Source organism: Eupeodes corollae, chromosome 2 (assembly GCF_945859685.1).
Source record: "Eupeodes corollae chromosome 2, idEupCoro1.1, whole genome shotgun sequence".
Classification (NCBI taxonomy): Eukaryota; Metazoa; Arthropoda; class Insecta; order Diptera; family Syrphidae; genus Eupeodes; species Eupeodes corollae.
Genome location: NC_079148.1, coordinates 134007390 through 134033804, shown reverse-complemented (window position 1 = coordinate 134033804; position 26415 = coordinate 134007390). Strand labels below are relative to the sequence as shown.

Below are 26415 nucleotides of genomic sequence, written 5' to 3'. Positions count from 1 at the left end.
AAGCTAAAACTGACTTTTTCATGGAAAAAACTACAAAGAAAAACGTTAAAAAAACTTATTAACATCCCCATTTTATTTTTGCTTTGCAAAGTGCCGCTAGTCCACGGCATCGTTTTTTTGTTTGTTTTCACATCTATTCATGGACTAACTGTCAAAATTACAAATACAACAATGTACACAAACGGGTTTTGGAGAGAGAAACGTGCGAAAGATTCCCATATTGGTAAATGGTTAGGTAGGGTTCTCAATAGATCATGTTTTAAATATTAGGGCGAGGAAACAACTTTAAGTCATAAAAAAAAATATTTTCTTTTTCGGACTTAACCCTACTTTTTTTGTATTGCATTTTTTGAGCCTAAAACATGTTTTTTTTAAATTGATAGCACGGCGTACTAACAGCTAGGTATGTAAGGGGGGCATGCTGCCCCCCTGCTTGGGGTCACTATAGGATTTGGGGTGGGTGCGAGTTTGGGAATATGCAAAGTACTTTTCCATTTGAGCACTAAAATAAAAGAAATTACCAAGAAAAAAAAAACAAGTATGGCAACACTGAACAAAAAACAGGGAAAGAAATGTCAAAATCAACCACTTTTGAGTGTGTTGTATGGAAAAAAGTGAACTTTAAAAATTAATTAAAAATAGAAATAAATGAGCGTTTTTCTTTTTTAGTTCAGAGCAGAGCTCGAACTGTCAAAAAAATGATTGTGTTTCTTTTTGAGCTCTGATCGCTCAGAGCTTCAAATTCGTGTTTCTTTTTTAGCTCTGAACATGTTCAGAGCGCGCTCTGTGAGCTCAGAATAAAATAACAGAGTAAACGGAGTAAAATGCTGAACACAGATAATTTGATATTTGAAAGCGGGGATATTTAACAAAAAAACATCGTCAAAACGACGGAAGAGGCTATTCGCTTTAGTGCAGAAGGAAAGATAATTTAGAACAAACTAATTGCATATAGCATTTTTATGAATCAATCTTTATTTCAGGAGTCAAATGGACCAACTCTATGATTAATTTCATTAAGGAACATTTTTAACGCCTTCAAACAGACGACATTTGAGATCATGACAGTTTAGTGCTCAAGTTGTTTCATAATTAAATCAGAGAGCTCCTGAACATACTCTGCTCAGAGCTCTACTCTACTCTGCTCGCTCAGACTCTGCTCAGAGCTCAGCTCTGAGCTAAAAAAGAAAAACGCCAAATGTTTCCTCGCTCTAAAATTGCTATAGTTATTATTTATTTGCACATATCTATCGAATAAAAAAAACCGCGAGTCGAAATTCGTGCTGCGGTAATGGAAAGTAGAGCAGTTTTGACTTTCACAACACTTTCTTCTATTTGTGTTTTTTTTTTCTTATTATTCTGACAGATTTTCTTTTTACGTGAAAGGAGGGTTCAGCCCATTTACCTGACCTTACCCACAAAATTTATCGTTTTTACCAAATTCAAATGTTTATGAAAATTGTTTTTAGTTAACATCTTACATTTTCGATACAAAATGTACATATTTGGAATTTTTGTCCATCCTTGAATTCTTTTCTTATTAATATTAAAAAACTTTTCAGTAGAAATCATTCACGTGTAAATATCACGAGAAGGATAATGATTTTCATTTTTTTTCTAATGTAAGCTTTAATCTTATAAGTGCATTCTTAGACAAACTTCGAATCATTAATAATTAATAAGACCAACTTGAACTTAAGTGCCCTTAAGACATCTCTGTGCAATATACATTTAACCTTGGAGTGCTTGGACAGAAGCTTATGACATTAAAGCCCTAAAACATCATAATATATATAAAGTTCCACAAACTTCATCATAAACTAAAGTGAACTCTAAATCTTCATTTAAATATAAGATGACGAAGATTTCATCATCACTCCCACCTGGATTAGTTTCTTTTTTTTTTTTCTTTTGATGAATTAAACATGACTAATGGGGCTTTTACCTGAATCAGAATTTATTTCAGCTAAATGTACACATACATAGCCTATAGCTTCTGAATAGAACATCCGTAACTCAAACTCAAACTACTAACTGTACCACGAATCAGGGATATTATTCATTCAAATTTTAACTAGGAAGGGGGTTATACTTCGTTGAATATTTATACATGACCTAAAGCTCCAAAGAAGGAGCTAGAGAGAAATACAGACAGAGAGAGAGAGAGAGTGAGATAAAAATGTAAACAATAATGATTCACGACAAACGAAGTGATCAACTCGCTTGCGTGACACCACGTTAAATGTTTGCCTTTGAAATAATTTAAACTTTAACTTGGATGGAGCATTATAAAATGGAAGTTCCCCCAGCTATGGCTATACCAGCTATAGGTTTAATGAACTTTGGCAAAGAAGAAAGAACAAACAAAGGTAGGTATGCAATTTTGTTGGTTGGTTGCTTGGAGTATTCAGCACCTTTTTCAGAGGTGAAATTAAAATTAACTGAAACTATGTTTTGTTTATAGGTATACCTACTACCTACTGAAGGTGTAACATTGTTTATGGATGCTATCAACTGAATTATTCATATGACCTAGCCAAAAATTTAAGATTTCTATAAGTTAATATTATGTTCTGCCCAACTTTGTTGTCTACGGCTTTGTTGTTTTTCTGTCTAAGCACTTTAACGAGTCATCGATGCCTCTTAATTAATTTTCAGCATCAATTTTATTCAAATGAAGTAGACTTGTTCTCACAATCTCAATTACTCTGCGTTTGACCACACCAAATTTTAGTGAAAATGAATAAATTGCCTGTTTCTACAACTGAACTTTTATCTGTGTACTAATTTTATTTCAAAAAACTTATTTTTTTCATAAATAAGTGACTACAAACAGTTTTCTTTAAGTTGACAAAAACAAACAGCATCTCAGATTACCCTCTTTTCGATATATCAACTCAATAATAAAAATATAAATCATATAAAAACAAACAGATTCAGACAAATCATCACTTTACCAATCTTAAAAAGTCAACATAGTGTCGTTCGCACTAACGAGAATTATTGTAATGTGATATGTACATATATTACTTTAGCCGTGGAATGTAATTGGATCAACTATACTGTTTGTTGTGTGCTTTAACGCACTGAAACGGTTTCACTTTTTGAATAATAATTAGAATCACTCATCAAATGGGTGTGATGTCAGTTCATCCAATCAGAGAACAGTCATAACACAAAAGTTAAAGAAAAAAAATAACATATTTATGATTCTTTTCTTTGAATATTGTATGTGTAGAAATTATTATTATTCTGGACGATTTGAGTCTTGATCAAGGTTAAGAAACTACTTTTGCCTCATTCCGAAGACTCAAGGGGATGCCATCAATTGTATAAAGTGAAAATAATTAAAGAAAATATGTACCCACATAATCATGTTATGCTCGATGCGGAGGTTCTATTTGACCATGGGAAATGTAAGGAGCATTAAATAGAGCAAATCATTTCAATTAAAAACGAAAAAAAAAACACTTTTGGAATTTAAAATGAACTCAAAGCTTAAGATTCCATGTTAAGATTTTAAACCTTATGCAATGCAATCACGGTTATCCTTAACCCACCTTCACTTATTAGAATATAAACAATTACAGTAGATGGCCTATTTATTAGGAAAACTGTTTTTTTACTTGATTTTACCTTTTAAGAATCCTTCAGTACCCCCTAGACGAAGAAAAAGAGGTGAAAGGTACAAAAACTAGAATATTACCGTTGTTTCATATAGTTGACAAAAAAACATTCAGCGAACATACACGTTAACGATAAAAATTGATCATAACTTTGATCCAATCAATAGGAACTCTCATAGTAATAAATTGCCCACCTTCCGTAAAATTCAAAGGTAGTTTTCATTCCCAAGGCTTGCAAATGCTCGCATGTCAACCCTAAAGATCTAAGACCTATTAGCCTATCACCATTCATTCTCAAAACTCTTGAACGATTGATTGATATCCATGTACGTAATAGCTTTGACAAGAGACTATTGATGTCTCATCATAGTTACTGCAAAGGGAAATCGGTAGTAACAGCCTTGCACACTCTGGAAAAAACTATCAAATAGTAGCTAGAGCAAAAGGAATATACTATGGTTGCCTCCTTGGATATTGAGGGCGCTTTCAACAACAGCCGCGTTTTATTATCACCATGATCTGATCCGGATCTTGGATTTACATGCATTACAACAACAACACAAGATCCTGCTTTGTGTTTGGATCTCAATTTGAGATCCAAAATTTAATTCTTTTTTTCACAACAAGGAGCGCTCTATCATTGTGATTTCACATGTAAATGTTGGTATCATTGCAAACAAATTAAATAAAACCTGTATTGCCATATAAACATTTTAATTTGACTGAAATAAAATATTTTTTTAAATAAAAAGCGAAAAGCGAGAAGCTTTATATTTATTTATTTGGTATATAATCCATGAAATAATTAGATATTTTAACAAAACTAATTAATTGTTGAAAATCAAATAATTAAGTCCAAAAAAATGTATATTTGACATAATTTATGGGTAATATTTTGCCCAAAAAAAAGGAATAAAAAAATCATTGAGCAAAATGTTCAATGGGCAACCCTGCTTTAAATGTCAAAAAACATAAATAAAATCGAGAAAGCTGCAGCAGAAAAAAATGTTGAAAATACTTTTACATGGAAATTTTTTGAAATCAATCTTTTAATTGAAAATGGTTGTAAGAAACACTTAGGTGACATAAATTAGAACTCAGAACCGTTTGAACCATCTCAATGAAGAAAGTAGATTTGAAATGACAGTGGTTTGTATGTAACATTTCCAAGAATTTCGAGAGAAAATCATACAAAATTCTTAAAAGTGTTACATACAACCCACCGTCATTTCAAAACTACTCTCTTTATTGAGATGGTTTCGACGGTTCTGAGTTCTAATTTATGTCACCTAAGTGTTTCTTACAACCATTTTTAATTTGAAGACTGATTTCAAAAAAATCCCGTGTAAAAGTATTTTCAACATTTTTTGATTTTTGTGATTTGCACATTTTCAGAAGTTGTGGAGCTACAACTGGAACTTGAATCATCATCGATAAGATTCAATAGGGATAAAATTGAATTGTTTGATTCTTCGCTTTCATCACTTTCAAATAAAAACTGCAAATTATAAAAGTTTTTAAAAGAGAAAAGAAATAAAAATTAAAATAAAAACTTCGATCAACAACGGCAGCTTCCATTTTGGGTTTTGTTTATATTTTTTTTGCTTCGAAATGTCACTTTTGAAAAAACGAATTTGACACTGCTACCAAACTTTAAATAATAAAAATAAGATGATCCAATGCTGTTTTATTATCATGATCTGATCCGGATCAGATCACGGTGATAATAAAACGCGGCTTACATTGACACATCCGCTATCACTTCTGTTACAAAAACCTTAAACGTCGAATACCAACTCTGTGAGTTAATTAATCTAATGCTAAAATGCAGGATCATCAACTCTAAGATGGAGGAGTTTTGTACGAAAAGGTCTGTCGGTAGAGGCACTCTGCAAGGTGGTATTCTGTCTTCTCTCCTGTTGTGTACGAACTGCTAATATCTCTTGAGAGGGAAGGCTACAGTGTGGTTGCGTATGCCGATGATGTTGCTATCGCCGTCACAGGAGAACATCCTAATACACTGAGAGCCTCCTCCAAAACGCACTCAATATGGTCACTAAATGGGGCTGATCACTGCGGACTTAGTAGTATTAATCCTCAAACATCAGACCTCGTGCTTTTTACACCCAGTAATTGTACCTCCTTCAATAAAAGGTGTACCACTAAGTTTTACCAATGAAGCCAAATATCTTGGTCTGATATTAGACAACAAATTTAATTGGAAACCTAATATTCAGGAAAGAGTTAAGAAAGCTAGGGTAGCTCTTTTCCTTTTCAGGAAAGCCTTAGGAAACAAATGGGGTTTTCAACCTCGCATAACCTATTGGCTATACACATTAGTCATCCGACCAATACTTATGAACGGGGTTGCAGCATGGTGGACTGCACTGGAGAAAGTCACATACTACGACAAACTCAGCAGAGACCAACGCACTGTATGTCTCTGCATAAGCGGTGCATTGATAACCACACCCTCAGCGGCGTAAGACACTCTCCTCCATCTGACATCCCTCCACATCTTCAGCAAACAAGTGGCAGCGAGTACAGCTATAAGACTCAACGCCTCATCTCAATGGACCAACAACAATGTGGGTCACTCCATCATTTTGAACCTCTTTGGTTCTATTCCACTATTCCAGAACCCCAATTTGGAAAAAAAACTTCCAGGTATGCATTCCATCTAGAGATGTATCCAGATGGATCCAAGACAAATGAGGGAGTTGGTAATAGTGTGTACTCAGAAAAGCTTAATCTAAGCATCTCATTCCGCCTTCCTAATCATTGTAGCGTCTTCCAAGCGGAAATTTTAGCGATCAACTTCTGATATCCGCATCTTCTCTGACAGTCAGGCTGCTATTAAATCTCTTGACTGTGTCTCAACCAAATCTCAAACGGCCCTCGATTGTCGATCGTCTCTTAACGAGATGGCGCAGCAATTTAACATTCACCTCTGTTGGGTTCCGGGCCACAGACACATCACAGGTAATTGTAGAGCCGATGAACTCGCTAAAAATGGAACCGTCAAACCTATTTCACCTGAAAGGGAGAAGATAGGTATACCGATAGCTACATGTAAACTTATGCTAAAAGAAACAGCTTTTGCGATAACAAACTCAAGATGGCACAATTTACCAACGTGCACAGCCACAAAACTCATATGGCCTTCACTAAACCTAAAGCGCTATAAAGACTTCTTATCTCAAAGCAAACTTCATATAAGCTCCCTAATAGGTGTCCTTACGCGACACTGTCTTATAGGCAGACAGGCAATACGACTTGGTGTAGCCTCAAATGACTTCTCCAGGAGCTGTATGGATGGGGAAGAAGAGGAAACAATCTCTCACCTTCTCTGCACTTTTCGTGCTCTTTTACTAAGACCCAGACTTCATGTGGCAGACTACCTTTTTGATAATCCCAGTGAACTAGCTAATAAATAAGGATATCAAAAATCTTCTTCGCTTTGTAAAAGGCTCAAAATGGTTTGACTAGTAGGTAAGAAGTAATTCTTTAGGTATCACAATCGGCCTTTTCTTTTAGCCCAAGTGTGTGGGTTCTGTATCCGCAGCCACTTTAACCTAACTTAACCTAACATGGGTAGCATCAAAGACTAATTGCTTCAAAATGTATATAAAGTATTCATATAGTACAATGTTCCTCATACTGTTAACTGTTTTGATGTCAGTCATAGTATTCATACCACAAAATGGATTTAATGTACTGATTGTACAACACACTTCCTGTTAAACAATTCTAATACATATATTATCAAAAATGATCCTCTTGAGTTAAGCTTATCTACATTGCATACATCAGTTCTGGTAAGTAGACCAAAATGCTCATTCTTCTTTTTTAAAATCACTATAAGCTTAGCAAGACAAAGTGACGTGGGGATCTAAAACGAGACCAACAATTCTGGAAACTTTGAAAGAAGCCTTCCAAATACTTCCACCTGAATACCCGGAACGTTCACACTTTTACCAACGCTTTTAGTTGTTTCTATAAATTTAAGAATTATCATATTATCCTTTTTCGTACTACCATCTAAACAAAATTTCAGACTGTCAATCATAATTTGTTTGATGTTGTCTGCTAATTCCTATTGAACCAAAAAAAGTTCATTTATTATATCTAAATAAAATTACACTTCACACGAGTTGTGTAGTGTAGGTACATTAAAAAAAAAAGTTGTTGCAAGTTCATTTATTCTGCAACTATTGCTCTACACATTGAATTACAAACTTGTGTCATCCACTGTGTATTGCTAAATAAACAATAAACAAAAATTCGCTAGACATCATGTGCGCCGTACGAAATGACATTACAAATCGGAAAAAATCATACAAAACGAGCCAAAGGGGTGGGGGTTGGTTGCGGAAGGTGAAATAAAAATCAAAAACGTGTTTAATTATTCAGTTGGTGCTGCTAGTTGCCACAAACTCGTACACTATCATATCGATTGTTTTGTTGCAAAGGGCTGATTTTTAAAAATAGCACACAGTTTTCGAAACATTAAAATAGATATATGTACATAAACGTAGACAATGACCACATTTATATATTTCATTGTTCTTTCCTTCTTTTTTTTATATCTAATCAAATATCGAACAAGTTTGTACAGACGACACCAAAATACCAATCGCAATTACTTCATAGTAAGTAATTGTCGTATATGTCGTATTGAAAATGTGTCAGATGGGCGACCGACACGAGTACGACGACGAAGACGATGACAAGTTGTGCGCACGCTACACTACTTACCTAGGTTTCGTCACGTACGTGACTGTGACTGGACTTTGAGTGAGTGTCCCTCTATCTCTAGTGTATTTTGTATGATTTTTTTCCTAATTACACGAATAGTAGGTTTTTAGTGCATTCTGATTTTGATTTATCGATTTAGTTTCGATAATAATTTTTGTTATTAGTCCTATTTATCATTAGTACGACGACAAAGTGTTGAAGGAAAATCAAAAGGGCGGCAAAGTTTTAAAACTAGTAGTTCGGAGAACACTTCGTCACATTGAAGTGTTTATTTCAAAGTTTCCATAATTAAATCCACCGCTTCAGTACGTGCGGCAATGGAATCAACTTATAGGCTTTGTGTGTGATGGATGAGGGCTTTTGTTTTGTAAAAAGAAGTGATTGGTAACCTTTTTTGAGGGTTGATGTTTGGTAGTCAAGTACATGGCTTATCTGTTCATGTCACTGTGATTAAATTAGAGGACGGTTAGACGTAAGAAAAACACGTTGACATTTAAAACTACTTAAATAGGAGTTAGAGGCTCTTATAACTATTATAATATACCCTATACAATTATTGTAGATTTTCTTGACCTTTAAATTATTAAAAGTTAAAAAGTGTATGTTTGAATACTATAAAATTTAAATTGTTTTAATATTTACACAACAAGTCAGATTTTTACGTCAAAACGTTAAGCATATGGCTCCACCTTCGCTGAAAAGCGACATCTCTGCCCTGATTTCACGACGAGATGCCGCCTACAGTCAATGGAAACATTACAAACTGGAGCACTTCCACAAACTGTATTGCAGACTGCGTAATCAAGTTGTCGTAATGGTCAGAACGACAAAAAGACTTTATTATGAAAACAAACTTGGTTCTTTAACATCTGGCAAAAAATTATGAAATCGTGAAATGCGTGAAATCGGTATTTGGCAAACAATATAAAAAGCCTGTTGGTGACGTCGATTGTGATCAGTCAACAAAAAATGTACGTCCATGCCCTTAAACGTTGCTTCACCCGTTCATTTCCTTACTGAGGAGGAAATAAGAATGGCTATAGAAAGTGATCATGTTACTTTGCTGTTAGATTATTCAAAGGCTTTTGATACTGTTAACCACTCAATTCTTTGTAGAAAGCTGCGAATCAACTTTGGGTTTTCTTTAGAGTCATTTAAGCTTGTTCTTTCGTATCTCAATGGATACTTGTCCACATTTCTCAATGTTTTGAGTGGAGTGCCACAGGGATATATCCTTGGACCAATCTGTGGAAGAACGCTCTTTACTTCATCCGTAAAATAAACAGACCTAAATGCAGCAATATAGCTGTCTCAATTTGTTACCGCAGTTTGCACTCTTCATCGGAAATGTCGCCATTTTAGTTGTTATTTTTTGTTTCTCCGTCTATCCCTAATTGAAATTTCATTATGAAATTGAACTTTCCCAGAGTAAGTCGAGGAGTGCAAACTGCGGTAAATTTCTTGGGAAATATATTTGTTAAATGAATTACATTATGTTATTTTTACAGAAATATAATAATACGTACAGAATTACCATAAATTCTTATTAATTTTCAAACTCCTCGACAAAGAAAGGACACAATCCTCTTTTCTTTTGGGGGTAAAACTTTGATCTATCGGGTTTAAACCTCTTGAAACTTGACGACGAAATCATTGAATATGTTAGGACTGCTAGAAACCTAGGAGTAGTATTCAATCTCACTCTCACTTGGGATGGCCACCTTAATAGTGCCATTGTTAAAGTCTATGGAAGTCTCCGCCTTCTTCAAGTCACTCGAAATTTCACCCCGATCAAAACTAAACTGCTACTTGCTAAGGTCCTTATACTTACAATTGTGCTGTATGGGAGTGAAATCTTTTGTAAACTAGACTGTATGACTAGCCGCAAATTGAATGTTGCTTACAACAATATTGCCCGCTATATTTATAATTTACGTCGTTATGATCACTTGTACAGATTTGTGTTATATTACAAGTTTTTTCATCATTATTGTGAAATGGGTTATATATGTCCCGCTAGTATTTTTCCATCATACATATGTGGGACAAATATATCCCGTTAGTTATTTTGTAGATAGATTTCTAATAAATGTGATTTCCGAAAAAATGATTTACAGCAAATAAAATGGCCAGAAGAGCTGCGTCAAATCAAGCTGTGTCTGACATAACGTTTTCCGATGATGAGGATGATGGAGATTTCAGTGGTAGTGAAAGCGTTTTTGAACCACCAGACGATGATTCTAATACAGAAGACGATAAGGACACTTCTTCAGAATCCAGTGAAAATGACCAAAATGTTCCCACTTCTTGGTCTAATCCCGAACCGTCTTTTGAGCCCCGACTGAAGGTTAGTTCTTGCCGCGATTCAATTGTAAATGACGACTTCAATCGTGTTGACACCTCACTGGTAATTTAAAAAAAAAAATCCTCCCTCAAAGCCTTTTCAATTACATTGCTCAATGCACTAATGAGCGCCTTCAGATTATGCAAAAGAAAAAACGTACAACCAAAATAAAACTAACTGATGAGGGAGAAATAAAAATTGTTATTGGTCTAAAAATGTCTCGCTTAGAAATGAGGCAATACAAAATGCAATTTCACGGGATCGGTTTGTTATGCTCATTTCAAAAATGTAATTCGCCCCGCCAGAAAAGCCTGATGGAGCAGGAAAAACGTATTACATTGATGATATAGTAGAATGCTTGAAGCACCGGTTCTTGAGAGCAAGACAAGACAGCCCCTTCGAGAGCAGTGACGAGTCTATGACCGAGTTCAAAGGCCGTTCATCGCTGAAGCAGTACATGCCACTAAAGCCTACCAAACGTGGAATAAAAATGTGGCTGCGTTGCGATGCTTTGAGTGGTTATACGTATGACTTCAATATTTACAGCGGTCATGAAGAACAGGTATTAAAAGGAACGTTAGGGGAACGTGTTGTAAATACGCTGGCAGAGACAATCAAGGAGAAAGACGTTAGACTTTGTTTCGATCGCTTTTTTACAAGTATACATTTGCTTGAAAGCCTGAAACAAGCTGCTCTTGGTACTATTATGACTAACCACAAGGGCTTACCGATTATTCATCAAAAATTAAAAAAAAGGTGAATAAGCTTTCAAGGCCAGCAATACAGGACTAATGTTCGTAAAATGGCACGACACTAAGGAGGTATCCGTTCTTAGCAACTGTCATACTGCAAATGTCGTCGAAGTCAATAAAAAGCAAAAGAACGGAGAACAAATAACCATACCATGTCCTGAACTTATCAAATTCTATAGAGATAATGGGTGGAGTTGATCGGGCCGACCAACTAGCAGGGTTGTACGAGGTAGACAGGAAATCTACAAAATGGTGGAAAAAAGTTTTTTATAGGCTCTTGATGATGAGTGTTGTAAATTCAAACATTATTCATTCACAACTTTCCCACACAAAAACACCTTTGATAGGATGTCTTGTTAATTTGGCAGAAGATCTAATAGCCGAAGGAAAGCTCACAGCAAAGATTTATCGATCATCCAGATCTGGATGCATATCCAGAAAGAGAAAACGGAAGTCTGCAGTCCATCTTCCTGTGGAGTGACCTACTAGGAGGCGTTGCACTAATTGCAGTGCCAACAAACGAGAAGACGCACTAAAACTATATGCGAAGAGTGCCAAATTCCGCTCTGCAAAGATTGCTTCGCCAGCTATCATAAGTGAAAAGATCTATATATTTATTTTATATTTTTAATTTCTTTTACATGAATTCATATTTATTTTTTCTTTCATTTTTCCGCCATTTATAAACAAAATGAACTAATAAAAAACATTACTTAGAAAATAATTTTTCTGAATCTTGGTTTATAATAGCCTAATGGGACAAATATGTCCCACTCAAAAAGCCGTGTGGGACATATGTGTCCCAGCCCACCCAGCGCCCCCATGGATATTTTTGGAACTTTTTTTTTGGAAATATACTAAGATTTAATCATTTGATCGGTTCAACAAAAAATATTTCATGTTAGTTTAATAACAACATTTCGGGTTGAAAGGGTAAACACAAAATACATTTTACTCGTAGGTAAATTGTTTATTAGAATAAATAAAGTGCGTATACGCCTGGGTGTAGTATTCGTTTCTTGTCCTTTTTTATAGACATATTGTTTGCTTCTAATTACTAAATAAAATTTTATAAAAATAAAGCAGATAGATTCCTGGCAGCCTTCACAGAAATATAAACAAAATCGATTACAAACCACTTTTGCTACATTCTCCAAATTCTTAGATAAAGGATTCCCTTTGAAATAGAATTCTATTAATAAAATTGTTTCATTTTATTGCATTTTTCTTTTTAAAATTAACAAACAAATCCAAAACCTCAAGCTTTACAAATAAAACAAATATTTCACAGTGGTTTCTCCGAAAGAAAAAAATAAATCAGAACAAAAAATAAAACCAGAGAATGGCATTGAAAAATATGTAAATAAATAAATGCAAACTAAGTTGGAAAGTGTGATGTAGGTAGGTACATTACGTATATTTTCTACCTGTGTACTTCTTTTTATAAATATAGGTGCATAACTAACCTACCTCAAGAGCATCTGATTTTCACTTCAAACCAAACGAAATAGCACATGTCATAAACTATTCAATTCGAAAAACTGATTAAAGGAAGAACTGATTGTTTACTTCGTATTTCAATTATGAGTTTCTTACTCACTGATAGGAACATGTTTAACAACTTAAGTGAGTCATGCAAGCCATCAAAATTCAATTACCTACTAGGTAGATACCCTACCCACATAGAACATCTGTATAAAATTTAAACTCTGAGGAAGGAAAATTGTTTTTTATTTTCTTCTTCAGGGACATAAGAGTAACCTACATAAATAATTTCATAAACACATCGAACATAAGAAAACAAGTAAGATAATAACGATAGTTTAGTTGTTTTTTTATGGAGCACCATCACTCACCTCTTTTATGTCTCCGTCTTCCTATTCGTCAGCTCTTTTTTTTACTTCAAAGTTCAAACTTGGAATTTATCACTTCTTTTCAGGTTGGCTTGATGGGCGAGGAGATAGAAGATAATCCTTTTTTCGAGTGAATAACAACTCTCAACTCACAGCCTTCTATATGGTTTCTGTTATATACGACACGGTTCGGTGTTTCTTATGAGTATCGCGTGCAATGTGTCGTTGTTGTATATTGACTCTTGTCTTTTCTTCTTTTTTTATATTTTTAAATCTGGTTGTGTGCTGATGACAAGCACTCTGAAGCAGCAGTAGCAGAAGAAAAAAAGCCTAGGTTCGGTGACCTGAAGTTTTATTATAATGATAGGTAGGTTCACAGAGATGCTGCCGTTGTTTGCAGAACGACGACGACAAGGAAGAAGCTTCAAAGCCAATACCGTCGGATACCTACACAATCACCGCAGCCAGCAGTTAGATAAAATACCAAACCAAAAAAGAAAACCCGCGAATTTATATTCAAAGGAATAGAGAAAAAAGATTATTCTAGAGTTGCGCTTTCTAACGAATTCCTATGAATTTCTACGATTCCCAATAATACAGACACAGCCGCCGTTCGAGACTTTTGTGAATTTTTCGCGTGCAAAAGTAGAATCAAAGAACGATAGAACCCAGTGCCAATAGTAGTCACACTCACGGTTCGCGGGTAACCAAACTAGTAGCTACACAACACACGATAATGCAAAGAAAAACAAACAAACAACCAAAGTCGCGAATGAAAAAACCGATGATGATAATAGGAACAAGTACAACACACTCCAGTACTCCACGACTCTATGACTCCGACTCCACGACTCGAACTAAACTCGACTGCGACTGGCGATGCGATGGCGAAGTGAAGTGGTTATGGCTATTGTATTATAACAAATTCGTTTTATTTCGTTTTATTTATGTCAGTATTTTTTGTACCCAACCAACTTCGACACTTTGTGAATATTTTGTGGTAAGGAGTGCAAAAAATTATTTAAAAATTGTGTTCTTTTGTTTGCAGCAAAGACTCACTTTTTTTCCGAATGAATGGAAGAAGATAACAAGATAGCACAGGGAAAAAAACACACCAAGGTTCTCGATAAAATTTTAGGGGTTGGATTTTATTGGTTTGCTTAGAATTTGAAGATAACAAGTAACAAATTACAATGCAATCAAATATTAGAATTAGAGAATAATTAAATTATAGTCTTTGTCTAGTTTTAAGCCTTAACAACGATGATTTGATTCGTTCTCGACCCGTAGAGAATTTTCAATGAAACACACGGACGGGACACCACACGGCAAAGGTAATGGGATGGACACACAAAATGAAAATTTTTGACAGGTTGTGGTTGATTGGGAAAAAAAAGAAATGAACTTAAATGTGAAGTTGGATGCAGTTGTGTTGTAGTTTGACGAAGAATAATAGAAAACGTACAGCGGATATTTGTTTGATTAGTCAACGGTAAGTTTTAAATTCTATTCTTTTGTAGGCAGATATTTTAAATAAATGAATTCAAAAGTTTATTTAAAATTTATTATTTGAGTTATTATTTTGTTCTTATTTTTGATGGTCATCTCGCTTGCACTTAAACATAAAGAAAAGGTAGTGAGGGAAATTAAGAACGAAGTGATTTATTTCAAAGTGGAGGATGAGCAGTGGGTTCTCCTTTATTATTTATAATAACTGCCAAGTGAACAAATTACAAAGAATTTAAATAATAAAGAAAAGCAAATAACAGAAGAAAATTGCAAAAAGATGGGTTTTTAACAACGGATGAAAAGACAAATAAACAAAAGAAATTAACTACTTATCTTTTCCTTCATCTTCATTCCTATTTTCCTCTTTTTCACGATCCTCACACCTCTCGATCCTCTGATCTCCGATTTTCTTTTTGATTTCCTCGATTTTCCGATTTGCTATCCTTCTTCTCAATCTTTCTTTTTTCCTTCAGACAAAAATTCCTCGAACTTTTTATTTTTAACCTACTCGCTTGTTAGGCTCTTTCAAGAGTGTCTTCTTAGCTAATTCCCATCTAAATATTTCCTCCCTCGTCCATTCCAGTCACACACACATTCCTTCAACACAAAAATTCGTTTTCGTGATTGTCGGTCACTGCAGCACGGCTTCCTGGAAGCTTTACGCTCAACAGGAAAGCCGTCGTTATTGACTCTCAGCGAAATTTTACTTTCACTCACACAAATACGGTTTCGACAAGTTGTTGGATGAGTTTCCAGGACTTGCCGAAACGTAATGGACGAGTTAAGACCCCTTCGCAACTATTCTTATTTTTCGAGGAAAATTAAAGAAAAACAAAAAACGAGTAGAAGTCTCAACAAGCCATTTTCTTATTACTACTAATTTTACGCAAGAGGTTCGAGGTGTGAATTTCGTACCAAACATTAAATTAAATTAAAACCGCGGCGTTAAAAACCCATTTTGTACATAAATAATTTAGTAAATTTACGTTAAAAATTAAAACTTTAAAATAAAAATAGTAAGGGTCGGCTGACCTCATACTTCTTCGGCTCACCTTGTCGAAAGAACTCGTTCTTGTTCTCGATCACCTGCTTTTGTTGCTTGTGCAAAATAAAGGCTAGGTACACCTGTGGCTGATGAGAACATGGTTGCCCTCAACTTTTCCGATATTTTGCAGCCACAATTAGGGAAAAGAAAACAGCCAAAGGCAACCAACAAAATTACTACTACAAAAAGAGACTTGACTCAATAATCAAAAAACGGTTTTAATTCTTTAAAGCGCCAAGTGTTGACCAACTTCACCGCGAAATAATTTGGACAGCGCAAAGTTCCTACGCCAAACAAGATCACCCGTGTGATATTGCGCGTCCCTCCTACGTAAATTATAAGTCTTAGCAGCCTCCTTTCCCGCTGCTTCCAACTTCCCAGCTATGTCCTTTCTCAGTTTCCAAAACTGCCTATCAATTTCTGTTCTATCTGGGTCCCTATCGCTATCCCTACATCATGGCCACTAGTTAAAATTTTCCTACCGAAATTTGTGAAGTATGGCGGCACACCTAAAACCTCATGTTGCGAAGTTCGAAATGCACAGGCCACTTTTAAAGTTGCGAATGCCAACTCCGCTGGTTTTGCGAAACATACGCCCGGAGAGTAGTCTTTTTTATTTAATTTATCCATTCCGCCGGATTTGCCTGCTGATGATAATTCGCCGTAAACCGAAGTTGTGACCCGCACGCTTCGCTAAGCGTTTTCACTTTTCTCTAACACTAACTTCCACTCATCACCATTATCATGAACGTTGAATCATATGGTTCAACCTAACATGTTTATAGAGCCGCCCATTCTCAACTCGCTAAGATGGGTATTGCATTGTTGCCCTCAACTTTGCCGATATTTTGCAGCCACAACTAGGAAAAAGAAAACAGCCAAAGGCTGGTTTTTGTTGCGGTAAAATTTACCTTAACATGAGTTATTTTGCAATTTTAATATTAAATTTTAAAGAACCGTTTGCCGAAAGTTTTTTTTGGCATGTTTGAGGGCCTAGAAGACCATTACAAATTTACAAAAAAAAGGAATCTTGGAAAATTCTGAAGTGGCGTAACCATTTAAGAAGTATGGGAATCATTTAATCTGTAATAGAAACGAAATGAATTAACTTGCTTCGAATTGATCAACTATCAATTCAAAATTGAAATAATTTTCTTATAGCCTTCAGCAGATTTCCAGGGATTTTATGTTTTTTTCTATTCTTGATCTTCATTGCCTTGAGTGAGTGTTTGTGAGGTTTGGCGAATATTTGTAAGAAAAATTAATTTTAAATACTCAGTTTATTTATTTTCTACAGTTGAATGCTTAACTTTCTTAAATTAATATTCCTCCATAAACACAAGTCCGAAACTGCTGATTGTCTTCCAGTATTTATTCTAAGATCGTAGATTCTGAAAAAAAAAAACAATTTTAAATAAAGACCAAAACAAAGTTTTTACGTTATTTCTTTTAAACTTACCGGCAAATAAGTCCAACTGTTATTTCATCCGTCACCATAACTTTTAATAAGTTTTGTACCAAATTATTTGGCAGCAACTTAAGAACAGGTTTCACACGATCTTTCCCGCACTCGACAAGAAGCGAAATAAATTGAAATATGAAATAAACCCTCGGCGATAGCTCATCGGTGGCTACAAATTGAGCAAATACTTTGAACATTCCTTGCAAACTACTCTGCAAAGGATCTCGGATAATGGAAGGTGGCTCTTTGCTACTCTGATGAGTTTCCATTGCAAAATCACTCGAGCTCGAATTGTCTGAACTTTCCGGATTTGTTAGCTTGCGTATTTTTGCTGCGTTCCCCAAATCAGTTTCGTCTATATCTTCCGATCGAGAACGTTTCTTCAAAGGTGCAGTTCTTGTCTCTAGATTCGAAATAATGCAATACACACACAATCTCGCCAAAATAAACGATTGCGACTCCGTTATGTCTTCACTGTTAGAATAAAAATAATATTTTTTTTAAATTTTTTATTGAAAATGGATAGAATAGAATACCTTCCAGATTTATTGAACAGGATAAGTGGAACAATGCGTTCTAAAATTGCTACCGTGTTTCTTTCAATATCCAAATGCATTACAGCAAATACAATGTCCATGGTCTTCATCATATCCTTGAAACAAAAATGGAACATTTAATTTAATCGCGTAAGAAACTCATATTTATACTTTCGCACTTTTGTGTATTTGCACTTTAAAATTTCTTCCACGAGCTGTGTTACAAACCATACTGGACCTCCCGCTTGTAAAAGGCTCTCCAAAATTTGTGCAGCTTTAACTGGCACCCAGCCGTGCTGAGATACACTCCTCCAGACATCCTTAAACTGCTCAATAAGTGGTGTGTGTGATACTAGGTTTTGAGTCACAGTTAAGCTACGCATTTTTGGATTTCCCGAAGGATGAATGTCATGCTGCATCTTTCTTATTATCTGGAAGGATAATCCCAGTCTTTCCTTGGTGTTATCTTGCGATGACATTTCTTCCGGGCTTAGAGTGGACAAAAATTGTTGCACCATATTAAGGGGTTTAAGGAATTCATCCTAAGAAAATAATACACAAAAAAAACATGATATTAGTTCTAGAATAAGGCATCAAAAGAGGTTATAAAACTCACTTCTCGCACAGTTTGCATATAAGCACACAAAAACGATGCAGCACAAACTGAAAAAGAAAACAGTCGACATTTGATGCTATCTAAGATTCCTTTTACGTCTGTCGAGGATAGGGTCTCATTTTCCCAAGCAACTAAAACTTGATACAGAACTCCCGGTATGTTCATACATATATCCTGCCAAGTCAAATTACTAATTTAATTAGACAAAAATGTGTTAGTTAAATCAAACAATAGTTATTAAAGTCCAGATTTGTGTATTACCTGTTCTTAAGTTGTGCCTCTGGCTTACTTAGACTCAATAACAATTCATCGACTTTATTTTCATCGCACAATGCAACCATGTTCCTAGGCGATTTGGGTTTGTTCCTCTCCACCATACATTCACGCACCCATTTCTCAAAGAAAGAATCTCCATTTTCCGATAGAACAACCTTTAAGATGAAAACATATTTCAATAAAAATAACTTGAATACACCACCAAAGCTTACATCGGAACCATATTTTTGAACAATGAATGTTAGCATTAAGAATGATACATCGAATAAAGTTGATCTTGTGACAGAAGTTTTGCCAACTTCACCTGGAACTTGTTTCGACGTTTCATTACATTGTATAAGTCTCGAGACGAAAGTCTTTAATCGTCCTTCTACTGTGGCAACTGACAGTATCAGATCAAAACTATTACCTTGGAAAAATATTTATATTATATTATTTTCCGTCAAAATTAAGCTTTACACGTTAAAAACTACTTACCAACCAATACTTGACATAAAACTCCTAAAAGAGCCTCTTGGACTTTATTATAGTCTGCACTTAATGTTTTCAAAACTCCAGATAGGGGAACTTCAGCCCTAATTATAAAATTTATAATTGATGGCGCTTGATTGGCCACTTCACGCTTTTGTAAAAGTGTTGAAATCGGTTCCCTGTGAAAGGTTTTTTTTTGAAAATAAAAATATTAACATTCTTTTATAATATTTACCTAAGCGATGAAAATCTCTTGATGTGGACATCATTGACTAATTGTTGTTTTTTCCAGTCGTTCAAGAGATATTCAATCATATTGCATGAGCACTTTGTGTCCATAAAGTCCAGAATCAAGGTATCTTCTAAAAGTATATCTAAAGCTTCGACCACCTCTGGAATGTGATCAACTTCGTTTGTTTCTGTAAGCAGACACACGATTACTTTTTCACTCCATTTTTCCCAAGTATAACAAACTTACTATGATGTGACAATGCATTCAACTGTTTTATGATTAGAGGCACCTTGAAAAATGTAAACGCTCCCCACATAGTATCATGACTCGTCTCAATAACATTGCTCAACGATATAAATCCAGCTCGAATAATTTCATAGAACAAACGCACCATAGAATAGTTTTTAAGACGCTGAATCATCAATAACTCTGATACGTAAAATTGTGTATCACTGCTGGGATTGAGGAGGACCTCAACAGCCAACAGAGGTTGGACACAATACGAAATGGGTTCGACTTGCTCTGATTCTATTCGCGAAATATGCAATTGCACAACATCCACATAAGCCAGGCGATGAAGTTTCTTTTCTATGCTAGTGTTGTTTGGCTTATAGCCGGAGCTGATTAGAGAGCTTTTGATGTCTGAGTATTTTTCACGAATTTTGCCAAAGAAATCCGGATCCTCTTGTTTGCCGATATAAAGAATTCCCATAAGGAAGTCATTGCTGATTATGTTCTCTATGACTTCGGTGGTATTATCGATTAGAACTTGGTGTTCTGGGGATAGTTTTCCGCCAACTGCAAACTGTTCTGTGCATGTAGCGAAAATCTGCATCAACCAATAGACTAAAGACACTACCGATCCTGGTAGCATTACTTCTTCTGGTTTGCTCCTAGGAAAAGCAAAGGCATTGCATTTTAGATTTTTTGGGACATCCAATATAAATTCTTCTTCTTACCGACAAGTTACTCCAGATATCACCGACTGAAGAAACTCCAAGAGGGATGTGACACAGTAGACCTTGCTAAAATGTTCATACTTTGATATGCGCTTCAGAACTGCAGCATGTGACACCAAATGGGCACACAGAGAATGTTTCAAATATGACAAAACCAACTGACGAAGAGTTTTTTAATGAAACAAAACTGGACTTGAAAAAATTAAACCAACTACTTACCGGATTTGCGTTTGATCCGATGACTGCCTGCTGCAGAATGCAATCGGCCAAATTATAAACATCACCACTAACTCCCCTTGGAAGTACCTGAATAAGAAAAGTACCGGAAAATTTTTGATAAAATCATTTGTGTGATGATTTTTATGTCGTTTGTTTATTTTTATTTTATTAAATATTATGTGAAAATGTTAAAAATCGTTAAATTGTCGCAAAATCTAACAAATCATTGTTTCTTTGTTCGTAGTACGAGTTCTTGGCAGCACCAATTCAAAATTGAAAAACCGATATATTATCCTAAAAGAAGTTTATCCAAAGAAGATGAATCCCAAATTCCAACTCAAGTGACCCAAATATCACAGGGGAAATTAGTCAATGAAGTGGGGCTGAATCAAACAGCTTTAGATTTATATGAAATTTTAGGAGTTGAAAAGAATGCTTCGGTGCAGTTAATCAAAGCTGCTTACTATGATCTGGCTAAAAAATATCACCCCGATGCCAAGCCCACGCCAAAAGAGACCCAGACGTTTCGCAGAATCTCAGAAGCATATCGAATTCTTAGTGATCAAAAAACTCGATTCGAGTATGATCAAAAAGGGGTGGTTACGTTGGAAGCAAAAAAGCCAACAAGTTTCTTGGAAGAAAATAAAAAGAATTTCCAGAGATTCCTTAGGGAACTACCCAGAACAATAAATATGGAGCAAAGGAGAGCGTCGTTGTTTGGTTCGTAACGAAAACTACTTGCATTTTTGCATATTAATTCTTCTCTACTTTCATTTAGGATCACCTAGAAAACCAGTAAAAACGGAAATAGAATTGAAGATAAAATTCAATCAAGCTATTCATGGGAGCACTGAGTACGTAGATCTGAAGTCAAAGGCCAAATGCAACCGTTGCAACGGCGTTACCCAAATATGTAACCAAAATAATATGGAATTCTGTCCAAAATGTGGTGGCACTGGACAGTACAGAGATAAAAAAGCAAATATGGCAGAAAAAAAGTGTGACATGTGCGATGGCAGGCGGTTTATAAACAAAAACAGTTGCAAAACCTGTGACAATCGTGGCTATGTAGTTCAGAATAAACGCGTCGAGATCCATGTGCCAGAGGGCACATCTGATGGTGATATGTTGAAAATAAACCACCCAATTACCAAGGAAGATGTTTTTATAAAAGTTAGTGTGGAAAAAAGTAACTATTTCAACCGTGATGGAAATAACATTGCTACCGATAAGTATCTCACAATAAGCCACGCTTTGCTGGGTGGAAAGTGCAAAATTCGAGGATTGTACGAAGACTTCGAGGTGAATCTTGGGCCGGGAGTGGAAAGTCACACAGTGCATTGTTTCAAGAGAAAAGGAATCCGTACTAAGGCAGGTGTTCTGGGGGACCATTTCGTAACATTTAAAATTCGCATGCCCAAAACTCTGACGACAAAGCAGCGACAATTAATGTTGGCCTTCTCCAAAGCCGAAGATCCAATAATTGATGGGCAAGTTGCGTAAAGACTTGCAATATGAAGACTATCTATTTGTTGTTAAAATTTAAATCATTTTTTGTTTACAAATGTTAAAACTCACGGTTTTTATGTTGATGCCCCATTGAGAATCAGACCAGCGTTCACGCCAAGCCTTCAGAACCATTAAATTAAGGAGACTGGTTTTGCTTGTTGTTTTCTGTAGCTCCATTCCTGTATCTTTCATTGTCTATGCATCGGAAAAATAAAAATATTTGTAAAGTAATCTTTTTTATCTTTTGTTTTGTTTTTCTTTCTGTTTTTTAAAACATATTTGAGAAAAATTTCCGATGGTTTAGTGAAAATTGTATAAAATGTACAAATCTGTCAACAAAAAACAAAATTTTTTGACACATGCCAAGCGAGGTGAGTTTTGAGTGATGTTTATGGAAATCATTGCCAGCTCTAAATTGAATTCACATAATTAATGGTGAGAAAATGCATTTTATGCATGAAACACATCGACATTATGAAATAGTGAAACTTTGATAAAATTGAAGTACTTATTTTTATAATCTGAGTGTTATATTCTATAGATAAATAAATATTAAGGATTTTCATGCATTTTCGCAAAGTTTACAAATTGCATAAAAGATTACACAAAAGTTAGAATGTATGGGATTTTTATTCATCCGGTTAAATGGTGTCAATGTCAAAGAATAAACGTCAAATTATCTTCGAACAAAAATCATTATTATTAAGTGATAAGATCTTAAGAAGTGGATCCAATCAGTTGATTTCATTTAAAACATTTGAAGAAGTTTATTTACAGTATAATTAATTTTAAATCTCAAAAAGTTTTTTTTATGAAAATAAGGGCTCAACTTTCCATTACCGCAGCACGAATTTCGACTCGCGGTTTTTTTTATTCGATAGATATGTGTAAATAAATAATAACTATATCAATTTTAGAGCGAGGAAACATTTATTTCTATTTTTAATTAATTTTTAAAGTTCTCTTTTTTCCATACAAAACACTCAAAAATGGTTGATTTTGACATTTCTTCCTTGTTTTTTGTTCAGTGTTGCCATACTTGTTTTTTTTTTCTTGGTAATTTCTTTTATTTTAGTGCTCAAATGGAAAAGTGCTTTGCATATACCCAAACTCGCACCCACCCCAAATCCTATAGTGACCCCAAGCAGGGGGGTTGCAGGGGGGCAGCATGCCCCCCCTTACATACATAGCTGTTAGTACGCCGTGCTATCGATTAAAAAAAACTTGTTTTAGGCTCAAAAAATGCAATACAAAAAGTAGGGTTAAGTCCGAAAAAGAAAATATTTTTTTTTATGACTTAAAGTTGTTTCCTCGCCCTAATATTTAAAACATGTTCTATTGAGACCCCTACCTAACTGTAAAAAAAAAATCAGAAGGAAATTCGTGCTGCGGTAATGGAAAGTCGCCTCAAAATAAGAATATTAATTATTCTAAAGTTTGACAAAATAAGCAAAATACAAAAATCAAGTTGTAAAAGTTTCTCTATATTTCCACTGAACCTATAGAAGAGCTAGTGGCGTTAAGGAATAGATGACACCAAAGTGAAGTTGGCTATTGGCAGTTCATATCTAGTATGTCAATGTGTTTAACAGTGTTTAAACAACAGACTCAGAAAAACATAAACAAATAGAGGATGCAGTTTAATAGATCTAACTTCATGATAATAATAAATAGACAGCGTCAATGTCTAACTCGATTCACTTAGTTCCGAAAGCAAACAGCTCCTTGACTAATGTTTTGCTTTATTTAGATGATAATAGATTCAAACAGATATTTAGAGATATTTAGTTTTAGAGAAATTAATACAAATTGCTTTTATACATGAAGATTGTGTAATGAAGTTATTGGTAAGCAGCTACTAGGCTACAGTGCTTATCCTTAGCGAACAAAGGAGTTGCACGAGCGAAGAAGGAGACAAAAAAGAGAATTCAAATTCTGAGCCAACAACATTTATTATAGTATATTAAGAAACAAGTCAAAAGTAAAATTTTACAAAAAAAGTATGCTTAAACCGAAAATAAGACACATTTTTTTTCATCATATGAAAACTTTTGATTTTTAATTAAAATTAATTGATGACAAATTTTTAAAAAAGTGAATTTAAAGTCATTTGTTGTTAATTTACGATGCACCATCTTGAGTTTTTACTAGATGTAAATTAATAATTATTAATGGGGTTTTCGATGGGCAAATTCAGATTATTGTCAAAAATTGATATTTTTGTGCCGCAAGGAACACGATTGAAACTATTTTTTAATCATCTTTAATAAAAAACAAATCAATTTATTCTGACCCATGGAATGCAAAAACAATGGAAATTTTTGTTTTTAACAGATCTAGATGCAAACAAATTCATTTATTTTGCCAATAGGAAAGATGGTAATATTTATTTGCAGAGGTGTGTTCTGATATTTTGCTCTGACAAATTTTTGGATTAGATTAGATTAAATTCTTTATTTCTATAATAAAATTAAATAAATTTAAAGCTAAGAATATGAGGATATGGCGTTCTTGCCATCTGCCTGATAGAGATTTCAGTTAAAATAGTTTAACATTATGACAGTTTTTTTTTTGTTTTTTTTAATGATTTTTCATAAAAAATTTCACTTGAATATTTATAAAAAAAAGAAGATAAATAAACATTTTTGAATGATTTTATAATCTTTAAAGATATGTATACAATTTTGACATGATTTGAAACACAAAAAATATGAGTTTAAATAGCTCTATTTTTTTTCTTTTTTATATTCTCATTGATTCGAGACTTAAAACATAAATTTTGCCGTGACTTGAAACACGAAGAATAATAAATTCTCAATCGCCATAACTGGATACATGACCGCTCAACAGCTATAAGGTAAAGCATGTTTGCAAAATTTAAACAGATTCGTCCAACCACTCAGCCCGTTAAGAATGTCAATAAGTTGGTCCATAGACAAAAAACTCGCTTGGAAATATAGCCGTCGTATTTCTTGTATTATGGGACAAACTGCTATGAAATGATATATTTGCGAAATGAAGGAAAAACGTATAAGGATATAAAGCTGATGTTGGGGTGCTCTAACCAAATGATCGCCAATGCTGTAAAATATGAAAAAAAGACGATCTAGGACTGGCAGTAAGTAGCGTAACAATAAGATTGATGGAACACAATCTTTCCGCTCGCAGTCCACGAAAAATGCCGATGCTTTCAAAAAAACATGTAGCCGCTCGTTTGAAATTTGCAAGAAGCCATGCTAATTGGCCTGCAGAGAAATAGCGAAACATTTTGTGGACTGACGAGACCAAAATTGTTTTATTCGGTGGAACTGGCTCTAAATTCCGAGTTTAAGCCTCGGTACACCATTAAAACGGTAAAGCATGAAGGTGCTAAAGTGATGGCATGGGGCAGTTTCTCATATGCTGGTGTTGGCCCCATACATCAAATCATTGCAACAATGGACCAGTGCGTTTATGTGGATATAATGTCCAGTGTGATGCTGCCTTATGCGAGTTGGAATATGCCGGTTAAATGGGTATTTCAACAAGACAACGACCCGAAACAAACCAGTTAGTCTGCCAAGGAATGGTTTCGGGTCAATGGGGTTGAGGTCATGGACTGGCCAGCTCAGTCGCCTGACTTCAATCCCATAGAAAATTTATGGGCAGATGTGAAAAAGGGTGTTTCTCGACGAAGACCCTTGAATTCGAGGTAGTTGTGGGACGCAGTCGAGGAAACATGGAACCAAATTCCAGTTGAGCGGTGTCAGGCCCTTGTGAACTCTATGCCACGCAGTTGTGCAGCAATTATAAAAACAAAGGATTTTCCACAAAATACTGACAAAAAATCTTAATATTGAGTTTTTATACTTTATTTTGTTTCCTCCTATTATTTTGAACAGTTCGTTTTGGCTTTATTTTGATAAAATTCATGTTTTTACTACCTTATTTGTTTTAAACAAAGTAGTCTTTAAGCATAATAATAAAAGACTGGATTACCTATTTTGTACAAAAGAAAAAATAAATTTAAAAATATTATACAACTTTTGAGTCACGATTTAATCTCAAAAGAACAGGCACTCCTATTTTTTTGAACACAACTGTATATATCTGTAATCTTTATTATTTTTTCTGATATCGTTGCATGCCGTACTTTTAGTTATACCAATCTTCTACAAGTGCGAAAAATACATATTTTCAACACCTCACCATCACCAAAAGATGAAAAAATCTTACAGACTTTGGTATTCTATATCGGAGCGCTGAACC

At 34.8% G+C, this 26415-nt stretch overlaps 4 protein-coding genes across 4 annotated transcripts in view; 2 read left to right on the top strand and 2 right to left on the bottom strand.

The window, feature by feature from the left end:
* The window catches only part of LOC129944411 (uncharacterized), a 62868-nt gene extending 48165 nt beyond the window's left edge, over positions 1 to 14703 (bottom strand). The window contains exon 1 of the mRNA XM_056053818.1: positions 13337 to 14703. The gene's annotated coding sequence lies outside the window, so the exon portion shown is untranslated. The remainder of the gene's footprint in view (positions 1 to 13336) is intronic.
* Positions 10510 to 11488, top strand: LOC129945247 (uncharacterized). The gene is made up of 3 exons (XM_056054907.1): positions 10510 to 10791; positions 10866 to 10992; positions 11034 to 11488. Exons 1-3 carry the CDS (start codon positions 10510 to 10512, stop codon positions 11486 to 11488), a joined length of 864 nt encoding a protein of 287 aa, XP_055910882.1.
* A 2445-nt stretch (positions 14704 to 17148) lies between the features above and the next one.
* LOC129946640 (mediator of RNA polymerase II transcription subunit 24) lies at positions 17149 to 22504 on the bottom strand. The gene is made up of 13 exons (XM_056056892.1): positions 22237 to 22504; positions 20659 to 20745; positions 20440 to 20597; positions 19727 to 20373; positions 19484 to 19667; positions 19255 to 19427; positions 18990 to 19186; positions 18763 to 18932; positions 18502 to 18691; positions 18065 to 18427; positions 17886 to 18001; positions 17347 to 17823; positions 17149 to 17278 (listed from the first exon to the last, which is right to left on the bottom strand). The coding sequence occupies exons 1-13, from the start codon at positions 22357 to 22359 to the stop codon at positions 17179 to 17181; spliced, it is 2985 nt and encodes a 994-aa protein (XP_055912867.1). The 5' UTR covers positions 22360 to 22504; the 3' UTR covers positions 17149 to 17178.
* On the top strand, positions 20785 to 22398 carry LOC129946641 (dnaJ homolog subfamily A member 3, mitochondrial). The gene is made up of 2 exons (XM_056056893.1): positions 20785 to 21378; positions 21437 to 22398. Exons 1-2 carry the CDS (start codon positions 20793 to 20795, stop codon positions 22159 to 22161), a joined length of 1311 nt encoding a protein of 436 aa, XP_055912868.1. The 5' UTR covers positions 20785 to 20792; the 3' UTR covers positions 22162 to 22398.
* Positions 22505 to 26415: the final 3911 nt, after the last annotated feature.